This window comes from Galeopterus variegatus, unplaced genomic scaffold, assembly GCF_000696425.1.
Source record: "Galeopterus variegatus unplaced genomic scaffold, G_variegatus-3.0.2 Scaffold1448, whole genome shotgun sequence".
Classification (NCBI taxonomy): domain Eukaryota; kingdom Metazoa; phylum Chordata; class Mammalia; order Dermoptera; family Cynocephalidae; genus Galeopterus; species Galeopterus variegatus.
Window position 1 is genome coordinate 51914 of NW_007727559.1, and position 20827 is coordinate 72740.

At 34.4% G+C, this 20827-nt stretch overlaps 1 protein-coding gene across 1 annotated transcript in view; it reads left to right on the top strand.

The window, feature by feature from the left end:
* Positions 1-20827, top strand: part of LOC103593949 (probable ubiquitin carboxyl-terminal hydrolase FAF-X) — a gene marked incomplete at its 5' end in the record, with an annotated part of 125525 nt that overhangs the window by 41772 nt on the left and 62926 nt on the right. Inside the window, 7 exon segments of the mRNA XM_008577090.1 lie at positions 6681-6768; positions 8913-9255; positions 10959-11054; positions 11738-11949; positions 17651-17891; positions 18215-18364; positions 19661-19781. Of these exon segments, the coding sequence (XP_008575312.1) occupies positions 6681-6768; positions 8913-9255; positions 10959-11054; positions 11738-11949; positions 17651-17891; positions 18215-18364; positions 19661-19781 (1251 nt within the window).

The following is a 20827-nucleotide window of genomic DNA, read 5'->3' on the forward strand; positions in this document are numbered from 1 at the left end:
TATTTTTTTGCATATCTGAAATAATTTCTAATACTTTTTAATAATTTAAATAATATGACATGCACTTCATAGACCTACTATAACAGCCTAATGGTGAGGGGTTGGTAACACACTGTTTTTCAGGAATGTTCTGCCCGGCATGTCAGATCTCCCTATAACTCAAAGAAAATGGCTTTGTAGTTTTCTTTCTTGGTTATATCTTTATCTGGTTTTGGTATCAGGATGATGTTTGCTTCGTAGAATGTGTTTGGAAGCTTTGCTTCTGTTTCAATCTTTTGGAATAGTTTGTATAGAATCGGTGTCATTTCTTCTTTGAATGTTTGGTAAAATTCTGCTGTGAATCCATCTGGTCCTGGGCTTTTCTTTTTTGGGAGCTTTTTGATAACATCTTCAATCTCCTTTATTGTTATTGGCCTATTCAAGTTTTCTATATCTTCTTGGTTTAATTTTGGAAGCTTGTGTGAGTCCAGGAATTTATCCATTTCCTCCAGGTTTTCGAACTTGTTGGCGTATAGCTGTTTATAGTAGTCTCGGATGATTTCTTGTATTTCATTTGGGTCGGTTGTAATATCACCTTTTTCATTTCTAATTTTTGTTATTTGAATCTTCTCTCTTCTTTTTTTTGTTAGCCATGCAAGTGGTTTGTCGATTTTATTTATCTTTTCAAAAAACCAACTTTTTGATTCGTTGATCTTTTGTATTGTTTTTTGGGTTTCAATTTCGTTAAGTTCTGCTCTGATCTTGATGATTTCTTTCCGTCTGCTAACTTTAGGTTTGGATTGTTCTTGTTTTTCTAGTTCTTTAAGATGCAGTGTTAGGTTGTTCACTTGCCATCTTTCCATTCTTCTGAGGTGAGCATTTAATGCAATAAATTTTCCCCTTAATACTGCTTTCGCAGTGTCCCACAGGTTTTGGTATGATGTATCATTATTTTCATTAGTTTCAATAAATTTTTTGATTTCCTCCTTGATTTCTTCTTGGACCCATAAGTCATTGAGTAGAATGCTGTTTAATTTCAATGTGTTTGTGTAGTTTCCAGAGTTTCATTTGTTGTTGATTTCTAGTTTTAATCCATTATGGTCTGAGAAAATACATGGGATAATTCCAACTTTTTGAATTTGTTGAGACTTGATTTGTGACCTAATATGTGATCTGTCCTGGAGAATGATCCATGTGCTGATGAGAAGAATGAATATTCTGAGGTTGTTGGATGGAATGTTCTGTAGTATCTGCCAAGTCCAATTGGTCTAGAGTATTGTTTAGATCTTGTGTTTCTCTGCTGATTCTTTGCCTACATGATCTGTCCAATACTGATAGTGTGGTGTTCAGGTCCCCTGCTATTATGGTATTAGTGTGTATTACCTTCTTTAGGTCTATGGAGTTTGTTTTATAAATCTGACTGCTCCAACATTGGGTTCGTATATATTTATGATTGTTATATCTTCTTGATGGATCAGTCTTTTTATCATTATGTAGTGACCCTCATTGTCTCTTTTTATGGTTTTTAGTTTAAAGTCTCCTTTGTCAGATATAAGAATAGCTACTCCAGCTCATTTTTCTTTTCTGTTTGCATGGTAAATCTTTTTCCATCCTTTCACTCTTAGTCTATGTGTGTCTTTATGCGTGAGGTGGGTCTCTTGAAGGCAGCATATAGTTGTGGCACACTGGAGAGTGCACCGCTTGGGAGTGTGGCGGCGCTCCCGCCGAGGGTTTGGATCCCATGTGGAGACCTGTTCCCGCTCACTGACTGAGCGCGGTGCGGGAGCAACACCGAGGGTTGCGATCCCGTTGCCGGTCCCGGTCCGGTACGGGCACGACACTGAGGGTTGCGATCCGTTGCCGGTCACGAAAAAAGACAAAAAGGGGAAAGAAAAAAAAAAAACATTTTGGAATATGAAGGTATTTGATTCCTGAGTGGTTGACAGCACTTGTCAGTAGCATTTATATCCACTGTTTTATGTTTCACCCTCCAAACCAATTTGGTTACTTTCAAATACAGGGTTTAATCCAGTCCTTCTACTTTTGTTACCTTTACTTTGCTTGGCGTTTGGGTTAAATAAATTTATGCAGACTCTTACGATGATGTACATTCGTATTTTAGTTGAATTCTACCTTTCAAAGCATGTCTCTTACACATTATTTTTTGGCCAGTATGTGTTTGGATTTTTTCTTTTCCTTTTATTTCTACTGATACTGAGACTTTTTCACCCAATATGTGATGTTAATAAAGTAAAACATAAAATTAAAATCACATGTTAACTTTATACTTTAAAAATAAAGAATTTCTAAGCAAGGCCAGGCCTACTTACCAACCATGTATTATTTATAATCATAATGAGAAGGTAAATTTTTCAAACTAACTGAGTCTGTTCTTGATACTCACACCTTCTGATTGAGATAATAGTATGATAACTTTATAAAATGCAGTAGCATCTTCTGTCACACTTTAATTTTACTGTGGATGAATAAATTAATGTTATTTTTAATGCAGAAATACTATCTTTCCCTACACAATGACAAATTTTAGTATAACAGGAAAAAGTGATGTGAAAAACTAAAAGGTTGTATTCAGAAATTGCTTTAATGTGTGTGAAGAATGGGTTTATGCTGAAAACTTTTTGGTAATACCTTCAGCAGATTATATTTTTCTTTAGACTTTGTGAAAAGTGAACGTTAAATTTTGTGGAGAAAATACTGCTATTACACGTTGCCTATTAGTGAAAATGATTATAGACGTTAATTTCTTTTGGCTAAAGTAGTGATGTTGATAAACAATCCATAATGCATAATTTTTGTTAATTTGCAGATCACGAAGACTATGACCCTCAAACTGTGAGGCTTGGAAGTAGATACAGTCACACTCAAGAAGGATACCGATAAGATAGATGGGCAAAATGTAAATAATAGATGTCTTGGTAAATAGTGGGTAGTTCCTTGTTATTTTTGCACTTTGCCAGTTGGAAATTACATCAAAATAAAAAGTTAAACACATAATCTCACACAAACACACAAACAAACACACACATACAAAAAAAAAAGCTTTTAGGCAGAAGACTTTAAGGATGAAAATCTCCTGAAGTGCCAGTCCAGAGTTCAGTCATGTTTCAAGACCAGTGCTCTGAAAACACAGAAAACTTGAATGTAGCAAAAAATAATTTTATGCTGTCTCAACATTTTAAAGAAAACTTTTTAAGGGCCTGAGGTTTGGTGCAATTTCATGACTTTCATGGAAATAAACAATACTCATGTATAGGGAAGTAGAAAGCAGTGAGCCATAACTTGTGGAGCTTCTTTCTTCACGAGGAACAAATTCAGATACAATACCAAACATTCTATTTCATCTTTATAGTCAGTCAAGATTTTACTTCTAGTTTTTCAGATACAAAAAAAACTTGCCATTTTGAAAAGTTGGATGTATTTACCAGTTTCCAGAAGGTGCTTACACAATTAGAATCCGGGGTAACAGTATGCAGATAATACAAGATCCAAGAGATGTATAACAGAAATATGAGTATCTATTGCTAAAGAGGAATTGTATGATTTCTTATTCCTTCATAACTTGCTTCAACATTTTGGAATATGGGGCCGGCCCGGTGGCACACTGGAGAGTGCACCGCTTGGGAGTGTGGCGGCGCTCCCGCCGAGGGTTTGGATCCCATGTGGAGACCTGTTCCCGCTCACTGACTGAGCGCGGTGCGGGAGCAACACCGAGGGTTGCGATCCCGTTGCCGGTCCCGGTCCGGTACGGGCACGACACTGAGGGTTGCGATCCGTTGCCGGTCACGAAAAAAGACAAAAAGGGGAAAGAAAAAAAAAAAACATTTTGGAATATGAAGGTATTTGATTCCTGAGTGGTTGACAGCACTTGTCAGTAGCATTTATATCCACTGTTTTATGTTTCACCCTCCAAACCAATTTGGTTACTTTCAAATACAGGGTTTAATCCAGTCCTTCTACTTTTGTTACCTTTACTTTGCTTGGCGTTTGGGTTAAATAAATTTATGCAGACTCTTACGATGATGTACATTCGTATTTTAGTTGAATTCTACCTTTCAAAGCATGTCTCTTACACATTATTTTTTGGCCAGTATGTGTTTGGATTTTTTCTTTTCCTTTTATTTCTACTGATACTGAGACTTTTTCACCCAATATGTGATGTTAATAAAGTAAAACATAAAATTAAAATCACATGTTAACTTTATACTTTAAAAATAAAGAATTTCTAAGCAAGGCCAGGCCTACTTACCAACCATGTATTATTTATAATCATAATGAGAAGGTAAATTTTTCAAACTAACTGAGTCTGTTCTTGATACTCACACCTTCTGATTGAGATAATAGTATGATAACTTTATAAAATGCAGTAGCATCTTCTGTCACACTTTAATTTTACTGTGGATGAATAAATTAATGTTATTTTTAATGCAGAAATACTATCTTTCCCTACACAATGACAAATTTTAGTATAACAGGAAAAAGTGATGTGAAAAACTAAAAGGTTGTATTCAGAAATTGCTTTAATGTGTGTGAAGAATGGGTTTATGCTGAAAACTTTTTGGTAATACCTTCAGCAGATTATATTTTTCTTTAGACTTTGTGAAAAGTGAACGTTAAATTTTGTGGAGAAAATACTGCTATTACACGTTGCCTATTAGTGAAAATGATTATAGACGTTAATTTCTTTTGGCTAAAGTAGTGATGTTGATAAACAATCCATAATGCATAATTTTTGTTAATTTGCAGATCACGAAGACTATGACCCTCAAACTGTGAGGCTTGGAAGTAGATACAGTCACACTCAAGAAGGATACCGATAAGATAGATGGGCAAAATGTAAATAATAGATGTCTTGGTAAATAGTGGGTAGTTCCTTGTTATTTTTGCACTTTGCCAGTTGGAAATTACATCAAAATAAAAAGTTAAACACATAATCTCACACAAACACACAAACAAACACACACATACAAAAAAAAAAGCTTTTAGGCAGAAGACTTTAAGGATGAAAATCTCCTGAAGTGCCAGTCCAGAGTTCAGTCATGTTTCAAGACCAGTGCTCTGAAAACACAGAAAACTTGAATGTAGCAAAAAATAATTTTATGCTGTCTCAACATTTTAAAGAAAACTTTTTAAGGGCCTGAGGTTTGGTGCAATTTCATGACTTTCATGGAAATAAACAATACTCATGTATAGGGAAGTAGAAAGCAGTGAGCCATAACTTGTGGAGCTTCTTTCTTCACGAGGAACAAATTCAGATACAATACCAAACATTCTATTTCATCTTTATAGTCAGTCAAGATTTTACTTCTAGTTTTTCAGATACAAAAAAAACTTGCCATTTTGAAAAGTTGGATGTATTTACCAGTTTCCAGAAGGTGCTTACACAATTAGAATCCTGGGTAACAGTATGCAGATAATACAAGATCCAAGAGATGTATAACAGAAATATGAGTATCTATTGCTAAAGAGGAATTGTATGATTTCTTATTCCTTCATAACTTGCTTCAACATTTTGGAATATGGGGCCGGCCCGGTGGCACACTGGAGAGTGCACCGCTTGGGAGTGTGGCGGCGCTCCCGCCGAGGGTTTGGATCCCATGTGGAGACCTGTTCCCGCTCACTGACTGAGCGCGGTGCGGGAGCAACACCGAGGGTTGCGATCCCGTTGCCGGTCCCGGTCCGGTACGGGCACGACACTGAGGGTTGCGATCCGTTGCCGGTCACGAAAAAAGACAAAAAGGGGAAAGAAAAAAAAAAAACATTTTGGAATATGAAGGTATTTGATTCCTGAGTGGTTGACAGCACTTGTCAGTAGCATTTATATCCACTGTTTTATGTTTCACCCTCCAAACCAATTTGGTTACTTTCAAATACAGGGTTTAATCCAGTCCTTCTACTTTTGTTACCTTTACTTTGCTTGGCGTTTGGGTTAAATAAATTTATGCAGACTCTTACGATGATGTACATTCGTATTTTAGTTGAATTCTACCTTTCAAAGCATGTCTCTTACACATTATTTTTTGGCCAGTATGTGTTTGGATTTTTTCTTTTCCTTTTATTTCTACTGATACTGAGACTTTTTCACCCAATATGTGATGTTAATAAAGTAAAACATAAAATTAAAATCACATGTTAACTTTATACTTTAAAAATAAAGAATTTCTAAGCAAGGCCAGGCCTACTTACCAACCATGTATTATTTATAATCATAATGAGAAGGTAAATTTTTCAAACTAACTGAGTCTGTTCTTGATACTCACACCTTCTGATTGAGATAATAGTATGATAACTTTATAAAATGCAGTAGCATCTTCTGTCACACTTTAATTTTACTGTGGATGAATAAATTAATGTTATTTTTAATGCAGAAATACTATCTTTCCCTACACAATGACAAATTTTAGTATAACAGGAAAAAGTGATGTGAAAAACTAAAAGGTTGTATTCAGAAATTGCTTTAATGTGTGTGAAGAATGGGTTTATGCTGAAAACTTTTTGGTAATACCTTCAGCAGATTATATTTTTCTTTAGACTTTGTGAAAAGTGAACGTTAAATTTTGTGGAGAAAATACTGCTATTACACGTTGCCTATTAGTGAAAATGATTATAGACGTTAATTTCTTTTGGCTAAAGTAGTGATGTTGATAAACAATCCATAATGCATAATTTTTGTTAATTTGCAGATCACGAAGACTATGACCCTCAAACTGTGAGGCTTGGAAGTAGATACAGTCACACTCAAGAAGTCCAAGAACGACTTAACTTTCTTAGGTTTGTTTTAAACAATTAGTGCTGTTCTCTGTAAGGTGCAGATAATAGAATGTAGTATTAATTATTCTCTTTGATTCTTTGTTGGTAGTCATTCCCACATAAGAACCATTAAATGATTTCCCACATAAGAACCATTAATATATGATTTCCCACATAAGAACCATTACTAAGAGTACACATATTGTCTTTTTGGTCATTATTAATTATTTTTAAATTATGAGCTAAACTTTAAGGGTTTTTTTTTTGGAATTGTGAGAAAAATAGATTTTAAATTTCAGAGTGGTGTTTGCATTTATTTATGCTAGCAGTACACTTATTCTTAAAATATTTTTGTACTTTGAACCACAGTATACAAACAAAATCAGTTAGGGAAACTCTTTTTCTTAATACTGCCATGAATAGCTAACAAACCAGGGTCATTGGGGCACCTTAATGCTTTGTGTATTCTAACAATGGCTGACAAAGGCAGTCTGAGGCTATGTATAATATCACTTCAGATGGGATAAGGAAAAATTGCCTGTCCTTTAACCCAAAGTTAAACATAGTCTAAATTCAGTTTGCTCAGTAATGTCTAGCTATTGTTGAAAATCTGAAAATCTCTCCCAAGTGAGCCATTGTTATTGAGTGTATTGTGTACTATTGGTTTCTAGAAGCAGAAAAATGAGTTAGAATTTTTCCCCTTTGTTAATAAAATGTAGAACCAGACGACTTTTCATAATCCTATTTTACAAGTACCTAGCAGTGCATTTCATATGGGAAAAGGAACTGAGAGTAAATGCCTGCTGTATATTTGGCCTGTGCTAATTGCTTTAATCATCATGGCAACTTTGTGAGGCAGGTATTATTCCCATTTGACTAGTAATAAAACTCAGATTCAGTTTGGAGAAAATAATTTATGAGTATTTGAAATCACCCAGCTGGTAGATGATGGAGACAAGACTCCCGTGAAGTCTGACTGACTTTAAAGTGTTTGATCTTTCTCTGACTCCAGTGATTTTTTCAAAGCCTTAGTTTGCAAACGACTACATTTAATTGTACTAGGTCTCATGTTGTTCATTCATAAATTAGGGTATGAAGAATTAGGTAGAGCTAAAAGCTAGACAGCCCTTTTCAGGGTCAACACTCTTGTGGAGACATTGGGGAGTTAGAATTAAGACTCAAAAGAAGAAACTCACTGACATTAAATAAAAATCGTGTAGCCACTATCATTTTGTTAACTAAGTGCTAAATTATTATTCAGATGGAAATAAGCTTTTTTTTTTTTTTCACTTTCATAGATACAGTAGAATGAGTAGAGGGGTGCTAGAAGAAACTAGAAATTAAGTGAAGAGGCTAGAAGCAGAATCATCACCTTCATTATTGTCTTTGTTGGAATATAGTCACACAATGAATAAACCCTAGAGGACATCACTGAGTAGTGATAAGCATACTAATAATTACTGACATAAAAATAAGTTCAAATATGTATAGGCTAATTTGTTAAATATTGGTAGATACTGAGTGCAATATTCTCAGAAAAGTAAAAAATTTTAAGCAGCTTTAATTTAAAACAACTTTCAGTTATCTCTGAAAGTCACTCAGCTATAACTCCTCATTTTTCAGTGAAGCCATAAAAGCAAAAGCTAAATTAGTATCTGATTTCAAAGACTGAACTTCTTTAAAATAGGGGAAAGTCTTATTATTAAGGTCACATCACTTAGCAAAATTGCTAGTACTTTGTAGTTGCCTAATACCTGCTTATTAAATAAATGAATTAATATCTGGCATATTTTAAATTACAGGCATCTGATTAAGAATTAAATTCTTTTGTGTGCCGGCCCAGTGGCGCACTGGAGAGTGCGCCGCTTGGGAGTGTGCCGAGGGTTGCGATCCCGTTGCCAGTCCCCGGTATGGGCGCGACACCGAGGGTTGCGATCCCGTTGCCGGTCCCCGGTACGGGCGCGACACCGAGGGTTGCGATCCCATTACTGGTCAGTAAAAAAGACAAAAACAAAAAAAAAAAGAATTAAATTCTTTTGAAAGAATAATTTTTTAGCTGTAATTAAAATTAATTGTGTGAAATGTATTATTTCAAACATATCAAAATAAATTGTTTTTGAAGAGAAATTTTTGTGACCCTAATTACTGATTTGTGTTTTTCCAAGATTTTTATTGAAGGATGGTCAGCTGTGGCTCTGTGCTCCTCAGGCAAAACAGATATGGAAGTGCTTAGCAGAGAATGCAGTTTATCTTTGTGATCGTGAAGCCTGTTTTAAGTGGTATTCCAAATTAATGGGGGATGAGCCAGACTTAGATCCTGATATCAATAAAGACTTCTTTGAAAGTAATGTGCTTCAACTTGATCCTTCCCTCTTAACTGAAAATGGAATGAAATGTTTTGAAAGATTCTTCAAAGCTGTTAATTGTCAAGAAGGGAAACTAATAGCAAAAAGAAGAGCCTATATGATGGATGATTTGGAATTAATAGGATTAGACTACCTTTGGAGGGTAAGTGAGAAGTAGGAAATTTTATTTTTCAGTCATTTAACTTGAGGTAGTTTTTTAAAAATATAGTGGTGCACCACATAATTTGGTCAATGATGGACTGCATTTATGACTATGGTCCTATAAGAGTATATATGTGCCATACTTTTACTGTACCTTTTTTATGTTTAGATACAAAAATGCTCGCCATTGTGTTACAGTTGCTTACAGTATTCAGTATATTAACATGCTGTACAGGTTTGTATCTCTAAAAGCCATAGAATATGCCAAGTAGCCTAGGTGTGTAATAGACTACACCATCTACCTTCATGTAAGTATACTTTATGATGTTGTTAAATGACGCATGACCATAGTTACAGAATCATAATTTTGCCTTCGAGTTTTATATATTTATCCATTTTTGATAGTTGTCCTAGAAATTAAGGGGGGATACTTATTCATCTCTAGCTGCTTCTTGTGTAACACATATTTTTCAGTGGATTTTGACCCCTCACTTCTGTGTGTGTGTGTGTGTTTCTCGCTGCTCCTGATGTTCATGTTGTATCCTCTTAGAATCTGTCTCCTTTTTCAGATGTATAGAAATGCTCTAAGTAATCTATCAACACATCTGTTATCCTTCTAGTCCCCCATGAAAATTATCTCCTCTACTTTTATATAAGATAGATCTTAGAGTTTATTATATATTTAATGCCAAAATGAATAATGAGCAGAAGAGAGGACTATTATTAGGAAGTGATTATGAATTAATATCTTTTCTGACCATTTAATTTGTGTTACATTTAAATAGCTGGATATGAATGTCATATGCTGTATGTAAAATGTTATATGTAAAGCTAACTTTTCCATTTCAATAGTGTAAATACATCTTGGTGTGCCATCTATAAAAATCTAACCTGTTAAATTACAGCTTATGTTACTTTTTAAATTTATTTTATTATTTCTTCTGTGGTTATACTTTAAGTAGACTATCTTGTTTCCTATGGTCTTCCATAAAAGTGGTTTTCAAATATTTCTAACCACCAATAACCCTTCTAAATAAAAAAAAGATATAAAGCTAGTTGAAGTGATAAAGGAAAGTCTAATCTTCTTTGCTCTGTTTCCCATTGTCCCTTTTCTTTTTCCTCTTTAGACTTTTTAGAGGGTGAAACACCCTTAAAGCTCTAAGATGCTAAACATACTTCAAAAGCCATTGATTTGTCAGATCATTGGTTAAGGTGTGTGGAAATTGGTACAGGTGGCAGGATAGCTCTTTATGTTAAAGTATTTCTTGTGCTTTTTTGGGCTTGTTTGAATTATCCCTCGAAAACCTCAGAGCTGGGCTACCAAATTGCTGAGTTAAATAGTATTGGTCAAAGTATTTTATATCCTTTTCATTCTTAACCAAATTGCTTTATTCAGGAAACTTGTAGGGTGCTGGCCGGTTAGCTCAGTTGGTTAGAACACAGTGTTGTAACACCAGAGTCAAGGATTTGGATCTCTCTATACCAGGCAGCTGCCAAAAAAAAAAAAAAAAAAATGAAAGCTTGTGTTTTATATTAACCTTTCTTTAATTTTTTAACTCTGCATAATCTTATTTGAGAATCAAAACTTATTTCTCCTTAAATTATTGCAGATTTTATTAAAATAATTGATGATATGATTTGAATTTAAGTGCGAAATAAAATGTGTTATGAATGGTATTAATACTAGAATCACTTTGGAACTAGGTCGTGATTCAGAGTGATGATGACATTGCCAGCAGAGCTATAGATCTTCTCAAAGAGATATACACAAACCTTGGTCCCAGGTTACAGGTCAATCAGGTGAGTCTGAAGTGTGTGAAAGCCTCCACTACAGTTAGGTTAAATAATCTTGACCTTGGGTCGGCCCCGTGGTGCACTCGGGAGAGTGCAGCGCTGGGAGTGCAGCGTCGCTCCCGCCACGGGTTCGGATCCTATATAGGAATGGCCAGTGCGCTCACTGGCTGAGCGCAGCGCAGGCGACACCACACCAAGGGTTGCAATCCCCTTGTCGGTTACGACAAAGACAAAAAATAATAATAATAATCTTGACCTTAGCGTAGTATCTTCTGTAACCCAGAATTAACTAGAAATTAATATTTTAACTCTTGTCATAAATATTTAAGTATTTAATTCACATTTGTCCGTTGCACATCCTAACTAAAGGAATATTGTCTCGATACTTATCCTTACGTAATTAGAATTACTTTGTATATAATTATTTATTACAGTTTTTTGAGGTAGCCAAAAGTCTGATTTAATTTGTCTGACACTTAGTACAGAGGTTCATTTTTTTAAAAAATTGGTTTAAACTTGCTTATTTCACAATAAACAAGTTTTATCAGCTTCCAGCTAGGAAATTTTTGCTTTATTAGTAGTTAAATACGATTGTGGGTGACAGTTACATTGATATTATATTGCCTTTGGACTAATGTCACATTTGATTGTTTAATTTTGTAAGCAACTTGATCTTTCTTTCTTTGTAGGTGGTTATCCATGAAGACTTCATTCAATCTTGCTTTGATCGTTTGAAAGCCTCATATGATACTTTGTGTGTTTTGGATGGTGACAAAGATAGTATTAATTGTGCAAGACAGGAAGCCATTCGAATGGTTCGAGTATTAACAGTTTTAAGGGAGTACATAAATGAATGTGACAGTGACTATCATGAAGAAAGAATGATTCTACCTATGTCAAGGTTTGTAGGAAATTGATGTAGTGTTAATTGGTAATTATTTAATATCATCTTAAACAGTTATTTAGGTTAAAAAGAAAGCAAGGGGCTGGCCAGTTTGCTCAGTTGGTTAGAGCCTTGTACTACCAGGGTCATGTATTTGGATCCCCATACCGGCCAGTGGCCAAGAAAAAAAAAAGGAAAGTGAGGAATATTTTCATTTCTGTATTTCAGTGTTGTTCCCTTTTTAAAAACATTTTGTACATCTTACAGATACTAACTTTAAAAAAGGTATACATTTTGTAATAGCATAAGTTTTTATTTGTATTTTGGTAAGGCGTTTTCACTCGTTAACTACAATTTTTTGTTTTTCTCTTTTTCCAAATTATCACCCAGTAAGTGTGGTACTGGTATTTTGCAGTTGATTCATTTTTTATTTTGATGTTATTCTTTACAGTGTTAAAAATAAAATTCTTATATCTTCCTTTGAGAAATGCTTATTCAGCTCCTTTGCCCATATTTTAATTGGGTCACTTGTTTTTTTGCAGTTAAATTGTTTGACTTTCTTGTATATTCGGGATATTAATCTTTGTCAGATGTATATTTGCAGATATTTTCTCCCACACTGTTGGTTGTCTTTTCACTCTGTTAGCTTGCTATACTCCTGTTTATTTTTACTTTGGTTGCCTGTGCTTTTGGGGTCGTATTCATAAAGTCTATATCCAATCCTACTACCTGGAGTTTTTCCCTTATGTTTTCCTTAAAAAGTTTTATTGTTTCAGGATGTATATGTAATTCTTTAATCCATTTTGAGTTGGTTTTGGTGTATGATGAGAGGTACGGGTGTAGTTTCATTTGCCTGTGTATGAATTCCAGTTTTCCCAGCACCATTTTCTGAAGAGACAGTCTCTTCTCCAGTGTGTAGTTTTGGTGCCTTCATCATAGATCAGATGGCTGTAGGTGCATGGGTAGTTGCATATACCTAGAGGAATGGAAATCATCATGACAAAGGAATACCTGTACTCCCATGTTCACTGCATCACTATTTACAGTAGCCAAGAGTTGGAACCAGCCTAAATGCCCATCATCAGATGAATGCATAAGGAAAATGTAGCATATCTACACAATGGAATACTACTATGCTATAATGCAAATACTACCATTTGCAGCAACATAGATGGACTTAGAGAAAATTATGTTAAGTAAAATAAGCCAGGCACAGAAAGAGAAATACTGCGTATTCTCACTCACTTGTGGGAGCTAATAAAAATAAATAAATAAATCCCGAAACATATAAACCATAGAGGGTGATAAGGGAGAGAGGGAGCGAGGAGAAGGGACATGAAAATCAACTACATTGTGTATTGATAAAATTTTTTTAAATTTTACAAAAATAAAAATCTTCAGAGTTGCTGATTGAGTAGATATGATGAAAAATATTTTTAGATGGTCTCTGCTAAAAATATCTTTAAATCTAAAAACCATTACTATAAAATAATTTGATAATTTAATCATTTTAATATTATAAGTTATATAAAATATAATATGTGATATAAATTATAATCATGTAATCATAAATTAAGTAACTAAACAAGTACTTAAACATTTCTAGTTTAGGGAAAATTTAATATAATCAACATCAAGTTTTGTCTTAAAGGGTCACTTTTTTAACTGAAAAATATAAAATTGCTTTTTTTGAAATTTAATTTTATTCTTTTAATTAACACATAATAATTGTACATATGGGATACAGAGTAATATTTTAATACATATAAATAATGTGTAATGATTAAACAGGGTAATTAGCACATCTGTGACCTCAGTAATTTATCGATTCCTTATACTAGGAGCACTCAAAATCCTTTCCTCTAGCTAATTAAAATGACATGATAAATTATTAATTATCATCACCTAACAGCACTGTAGAACAGTAGAGCTTATTCTTTCTATCTAACTATAATTTGTATCATTTAACCACCCTCTCCCTATTTCCTCCTTTCCTTCCCATCCTCTGATAACTACGATTCTACTTTCTTCTTCTGTGAACTCAACTTTTTTAGCTTCCGCATGAGAACATGCAGTATATACCTTTCTGTGCCTAACTTATTTCACTTAACAGAATGTCCTAAGGCTTATCTATGTTGCCATGAATAACAAGCTTTTGTTCTTTTAAAGCAGAGTAGTATTCCATTGTGTATATATACCATAATTTCTTTATCCATTAATTGTTGATGGACGCTTAGGTTGATTCAGTTATAGTGGTCATGGTAAATGGTAGTGCAGTAGACATGGGTATACAGATACTTCTTCAATATAATTATTTCCTTTTGTTTGGATAAATACCCGATAATGGGATTGCTGGATCATATGGTAATTGTATTTTTAGTTTTTTGAGGAAACTCCCTACTATTTTTCATAATGATTGTACTACTTTACGTTCATACCATTAGTGTTTAAGAATTTCTTTTTCTCCCCATTCTTGCCAACATTTATTTTATCTTTTTGATAATAGTCATTCTAACTGGGGTGAGATGACATCTTGTTGTGGTTTTGATTTGCATTTCCCTGATGGTTAGTGATATTGAGCATTTTTTCACATACCTATTGGTCATTTGTTTGTTTTTTGAGAATTTTTATTTGGATTATTTGCCCATTTCTTAGTTGGATTGTTTGTTTGTTTTTGATGTTTTCTGAGCATTTTTTCACATACCTATTGGTCATTTGTTTGTTTTTTGAGAAATTTTTATTTGGATTATTTGCCCATTTCTTAGTTGGATTGTTTGTTTGTTTTTGATGTTTTACTTACTTATATGTTCTAAATATTAATTTATTATCAGGTGAATAGTTTACAAATATTTCCTCTCTCTTGCCAGGGTGATTATTTCCTTTGTTGTGCAGTGGCTTTTTAGTGTGATATCACTTGTCTATTTTTGCTTTTGTTATCTGTACTTTTGAGTTCATTTACACAAGTGGAGAAAGTGGGCATTCTTGTCTGGTTCCAGTACTTACAGGAAGAAAAGGTCACAACTTTTACCTGTTCAGTATGATGCTAGCTGTGGGTTATTGCATTGAGATATTTTCCTTTTATATCTAATTTGCTGGGAGTTTTTATCATGAAGTGATGTTGAATTATATCAAGTGCTTTTTCTGTATCTATTGAGATGATTATTTGTGTTCTGTCCTTCATTTTGTTGATAATGTCTCACATTTATACATTTGCATGTTTTGAACCATCCTTGCATCGTAGGATAAATTCCACTTGATCATGGTGTATAATCTTTTTGATGTGCTGCTAGATTTGGTGTGCTATTATGTTTTTGAGGATTTTTGCATTTGTGTTCATCAGGGATATTGGCTTATAGTTTTCTCTTTTTTCATTGTGTTCTTTCTAATTTTGGTGTCAGGATAATGTTGGCATCATAGAATGAGTTTGGAAGAATTTCATCCTCTTCAGTTTTTGGTATAGTTTGAGAAGAACTGGTTATAGTTCTTCTTTAAAAGTTTGGGATAATTCAGCAGTGAAGACATTTGATCCTAGGCTTATCTTTCATGGGGGACTTTTCCATTCAATCTTGTTACATGACATAGATCTTTTTAGGTTTTCTCTTCTTGGTTCAAGCTAGGTAGGTTATAGGTGTCTAGGAATTTATTCCTTTTCCTTAGGGTTTACAATTTTTTGTCACATAGTTGTTTGTCATAGTCTCTATCCTTTCGTGTTTCTTCATTTGCAGTTATAATGTCATCTTTTTCATTTCTCATTTTATTTATTTGGGTCTTCTCCCTTTTTTTCTTAGTCTAGCTAATAGTTTGTCAGTTTTGTTTATCTTTTCAAAAAACCAAGTTTTCATTTGGTTGATCTTTTGTATATTTTTTAAACTCTTTTTTCATTTTGTTCTGCTTTGATCTTTATTATTTCTTTCTGTCTACTATTTTTTGGTTTGATTTGTACTTGCATTTTTAATTCCTTCATGTGCAGCATTAGGTTATTTGGAGACTATACTTTTTCAATGTAGTCAATCATTTATTGCAATAATCTCTCTTTAGTGCTGCTTTTGCTGTATCCCATAGGTTTTAGTTTGGTGTGTTTCTATTTTCATTTGTTTCAAGAATCTGTTTTGGGGGTCTGTGAGCTTCTTGGATTTGGATGACCATATCTCTCCCCCAAGACTTGAGAAGTTTTCAGCTATTTTATTGAATAGGTTTTCTGTGACTTTTCTCATCTTGTAAAATTCTCAAACTGAATGTTTATTCACTCAGTGTTGTGTCATAAATCTCATAGGCTTTCCTCTATCTTCTTTTTTCGTCTATATACAAGGATCTGTTTTGAAGTATGCTGTATTTCATCTGCTGAATTTTTTTTTAGTTTCTGAGTCATTGATTTGTCTATCTGCGTTCTCTTGTATCTCACTGAGTTTCCTTAAGGTCGTTGTTTTTAATTTTTTAAAAGCGTTTCATAGATTTTCTTTTCTTTGGGGTTTAGTACTAGAGAATTATTTTATTAATTTGTGGGTATCATGTTTCCTTGCTTTTTCGTGTTTCTTGTATTACTATAGTTTGTCTGCACTTCTCATGGACTATCTTCTAATTTTATTGAGAAGCTTTTATAGAGAAAGAATCTTTCCTGTATTTGTGTCCTAAAGTGTCTTTTGGGGAAAGTGCTTTGGCTTTGGTTCAAGATGGGTGCAATAGTGTTGTCTCTGTGATTTCTTCGGCTGTATTCAGTGTTGGAGTTGTCTGCAAGTGCTTCAGTGGCTTAGGCAGTGGGTTTTTCTTGGGGCTGTGGCATGGATTTCTTGGAGGTGGAGGCTACCATGGCAGCTGGTTCTCAGGCCCGTGGCAGCTCAGCTACCCAAAATGTGGGATTGCCAAAGGCTATAGATCCCACGTAGGCTTGTCCTTGGGCTACTGGAGGAGGGATGTTGGCACAGATTGGTTACATCACTAAAGTGAGTACAGCTGTTGACAGCCAGGGCAGATAAACCCTGGGAGGGATGAAAAGATGGGTGGTGATTTCACCACTGGAGTGGGCAGGGGCAGTGATGGTTGCACTCCTGGAGTGGGTGGATTTGTGGGGGCGATGGGGCAGTAGCCACTTCTGCAGCTTTGCTGCTGAAGCAGTTGGAAGCAGCAGGCCAGTTCTTGGGTCTGTGGTGGGGCCAGTAGCAGAGGCAGTGGAGGTACCCTAGTGGTCAGCTCTCAGGCTTTAGGAAATGCCTACATTGGCTCCTCTTGTTGTGGAGGTGAATTGCTTGTTCCCCATGTTCCCCAGGGTACAGAGCACTGTTTTGAGTTTGGGTGCAGGGATTATTTTTGTTGATACTTTAAAGCTGGAACTCATCCTCCACAGTGAGTAGCTTAAAAATAAATGAGGTATTACTCTTGTCTTCATTGTAATTTATAAGTAGAAACCTTTGGTTCTGCAACCATAAAGCCAAAGATTAACAAAAATGGAATATGATTGCTGCATTTCCAAGATTCATTATGATGCTTATAATTTAAATAAAGAATAATGTTTTTCTCAAAATCTTCAAAACAAGTTTTTTCTTCTGATTTGAGGTGCCCTAAAAAAAAAAAAAAAAAAAAGAAGAAGCACACAAACAAAAGAAGTTTAACTATAGTCCTTTTAAGAAGAAAATATTCAATTCCCAGCTTTATTTTCTTGGCAGTCTGCTGCATGTGATTGTGCATTTTTTTAATTTTTAACTTTAATTTTTTTTTTTTTCAGAGCATTTCGTGGCAAACACCTCTCTCTTATAGTTCGGTTTCCAAACCAGGGTAGACAGGTTGATGACTTGGACATATGGTCTCATACAAACGATACAGTTGGTTCAGTACGGCGATGTATTCTCAATCATATTAAAGCCAATGTAGCCCATACAAAAATAGAACTGTTTGTGGGTGGTGACCTGATAGATTCTGAAGATGACAGAAAGCTAATTGGACAATTAAACTTAAAAGATAAATCAGTAAGTACATATAATTTTTAGATATTCCCCAAAGTTAAGTGTTTAGGCTACTTTTTCGTTATTTTCAATCAGTAAGTGTTTTTTAAAAATCTAACTATTAAGATTCTCTGTTGTTTGAGTTAGAACCCTGAAAAAGACAGATGACACAGAACTTAATAGTTTATTACCTCTGCAACACTTTAAGTGAAAATGTCAGACAGTGCTTTTAGTAAATTTCTAAATTGAAAGCATAAGATATTTTAGCCTTTTTATATAACTAATTTTTGTATTTTTTTGGAAATGTTTTTCCTTGTCTGTGCTACTAAATACACTATCATTTTCAGCTAGTTACAGCCAGACTTACACAAATAAATTTCAGCATGCCTTCAAGTCCCAATAGCTCTTCTGATTCCTCAACTGGATCTCCTAGAAACCATTGTAATCACTACAGTGATGGTCCCAATCCAGAAGTGGAAAGTTGTTTGCCAGGGGTGGTAAGTAGTTCATTATGAAAGGCATACTCTCTTGGGCAATATAAATAATTGTGTTGAGTGGTTCTTCTGAGGAGCTAACAGTTTTACAGATGGGACAATATATCAAGTAATTATACAGTTAACTATTAATTTGTGAGTGGATTGCTTAATTTTTGAATTTATGATAATATTACATAGTTAATCTATTATAATTTAATTATACTATTAAGTACACAACTATAAAATACTATTGTATTATCATTCTCCTTTAGAATGGTTTTAAAGTATCCTCTGTCCTCAGATTCTTCATAGTATCTCATATCGAGATAAATAACAACTACCTTTCTTAACCTTTCTCCCCCCCTCCCCTTAAAAATTGTTAGGCTTACAATTATACCAGACACTTCAGTGTCAAAGGGATTTGGGTCCCTGCAATGATTGGGTTAGGAATTTAACTGCAGAGGGCGTGAGGGCCCTTTTGTATAAACAGCATCTGAGTACTATGTGACAGAGTAGTTCATAAAACAGTAGAAATACTGTTGCAAATAAACTACTCAAAATTATTTAGAAAGCTTGATAAATGGTGTATAAAGTTTGCATCGTGAAGAATTGTCACCTCTCCCAGGGTGATGGAGATGCAAAGTGTTACTCAAAGCCCATTTCTCCAGAGCAGTGAGAGGCCCAGAAGGAATTCTTTCAAGAGAAAAGAATTCCCCAGGAATAACCTGGAGGGAGGATTCTCTCTGTTTTTATTGTCCAGGCAAGAAAGTTACAGAAAAGGAACATAAGTGGTTACAAAAAAGAACAATGAGATAATTATCAAGGCAACACTTAGTTCCCCAAGAAACTCAAAGAAACAGCTGAGGCTAGATGAGGAACATCCCCCCAGCCATTAACCTTGAACCTTTAGTTCGCATACTTTCCCATAGTTAGGTTTAGTGGCACCAAGGACGACTGCCCTTAGAGCAAGCATATTGCTGTGTTACAATTTTTTTTATATCTACAGCAGAGACTTTAGTCCTGGGAAAGTTTTATGTTTTTCCCTACCTTAGCATTTCTGTGTGCAATTCTAAAAAGTTAGGCACTGTAAATTATATTTGCTTTATTAATGTTGGTATACTCCACAAAGAATCGATGGCATTATAAAACTGAAAAGATAGGTAACACAGATCATTTGGGTGAATATAAGTGGTGTATGCAAAGATGTGAGACCAGTAGAAAATTTATTTGGGGGAGAATGAATAGATTAACTTTGATTAATAAAAAGCTTTTTTGGTGTAGTTTACAGATAACTATATTGTGCATTGTATATTCTAGATAATGTCCCTGCATCCTAGATATATATCTTTCCTTTGGCAAGTTGCAGACTTAGGAAGCAGCCTGAATGTGCCAGCTCTTAGAGATGGAGCAAGAGTGCTTATGAAACTTATGCCACCGGGTAAGAAAATTGTCCAGCCACTCATATCTCCTTCTCCAGAGGAAAAATGCTACAAATACATGATGGACACAAAAGGGAATATTTTAACAAATCCTTTTTCCAATAGGATATACCTTGTGGAGTAGGTTGTAATACTTATCATGTGTCTTCCACACCATTACTGATGAAAATTTTTTCATGGATGAGAAAAATATTTTGGAGCACATAATTTTAATAAAATATTTTTAGTGAACTAATACTATATTCAGTTCAGAAAGTCAGCATTCTTTAAGAGCTCATAATGAAGAACTGTAGTCTACTGCCTCATCTATCCTCATCCATTTTTATTTCAAAGAAAAACCACTTTTAACTTTTAGCTTTTATTATTGCTTGTACCATTTTGTCTGTAAGCAATAAGCTTATACTGTTATTTTTGTGTGTAAAGTTTAGGTCTAATGTATTGATGTACTTTTATGTAGACAAAAAATTATTTTTTACCTTCTCCATGTCCTTGTCTGGTCATCTCGTGCTTTAAAAAAAATTTATTTACATTTTCAAGACTGTCTAAATATATATTGTAATCTCTCATTACTTATACCTGATTATACTAGATTTTAAATTGCCTCTTGCATTTGCTTGGTAGTGTTTATTATGAAATCTTCCTGTATTTCCTCAGGTATTTTATTAAAACAACTTACCACATGGTTATATATATTATATCATGTTCTCTTGGAGTGTTTTCTCTTCCTGTTCTAGTCTGATTGTCTTTGATATAGCAGTTCTAAAGAAGTTCTAGGACTTCTTTATAAAACTTGCCTGTGACAGATTTTCTGGTGCTCCTTGGTCTTGGGTCTTTCTTAAGTCACTCTTCATTTTGCTGAAGCATACTGGCCTAAAAATGCGTGCACAGAAACAAGAATTTTGTTTTAAAAAAAGGCATTGCTTATTTGAATGCACCTGAAATCTCAGGATACTTTCTTTGTTATTTTACGTGTGTGGGCGTGTGTTTCACTTGTCCTAGTTTGTAGTAGAGTTGAAAGTTGAGAAGTTGTTTCCTGGTTGGAAAA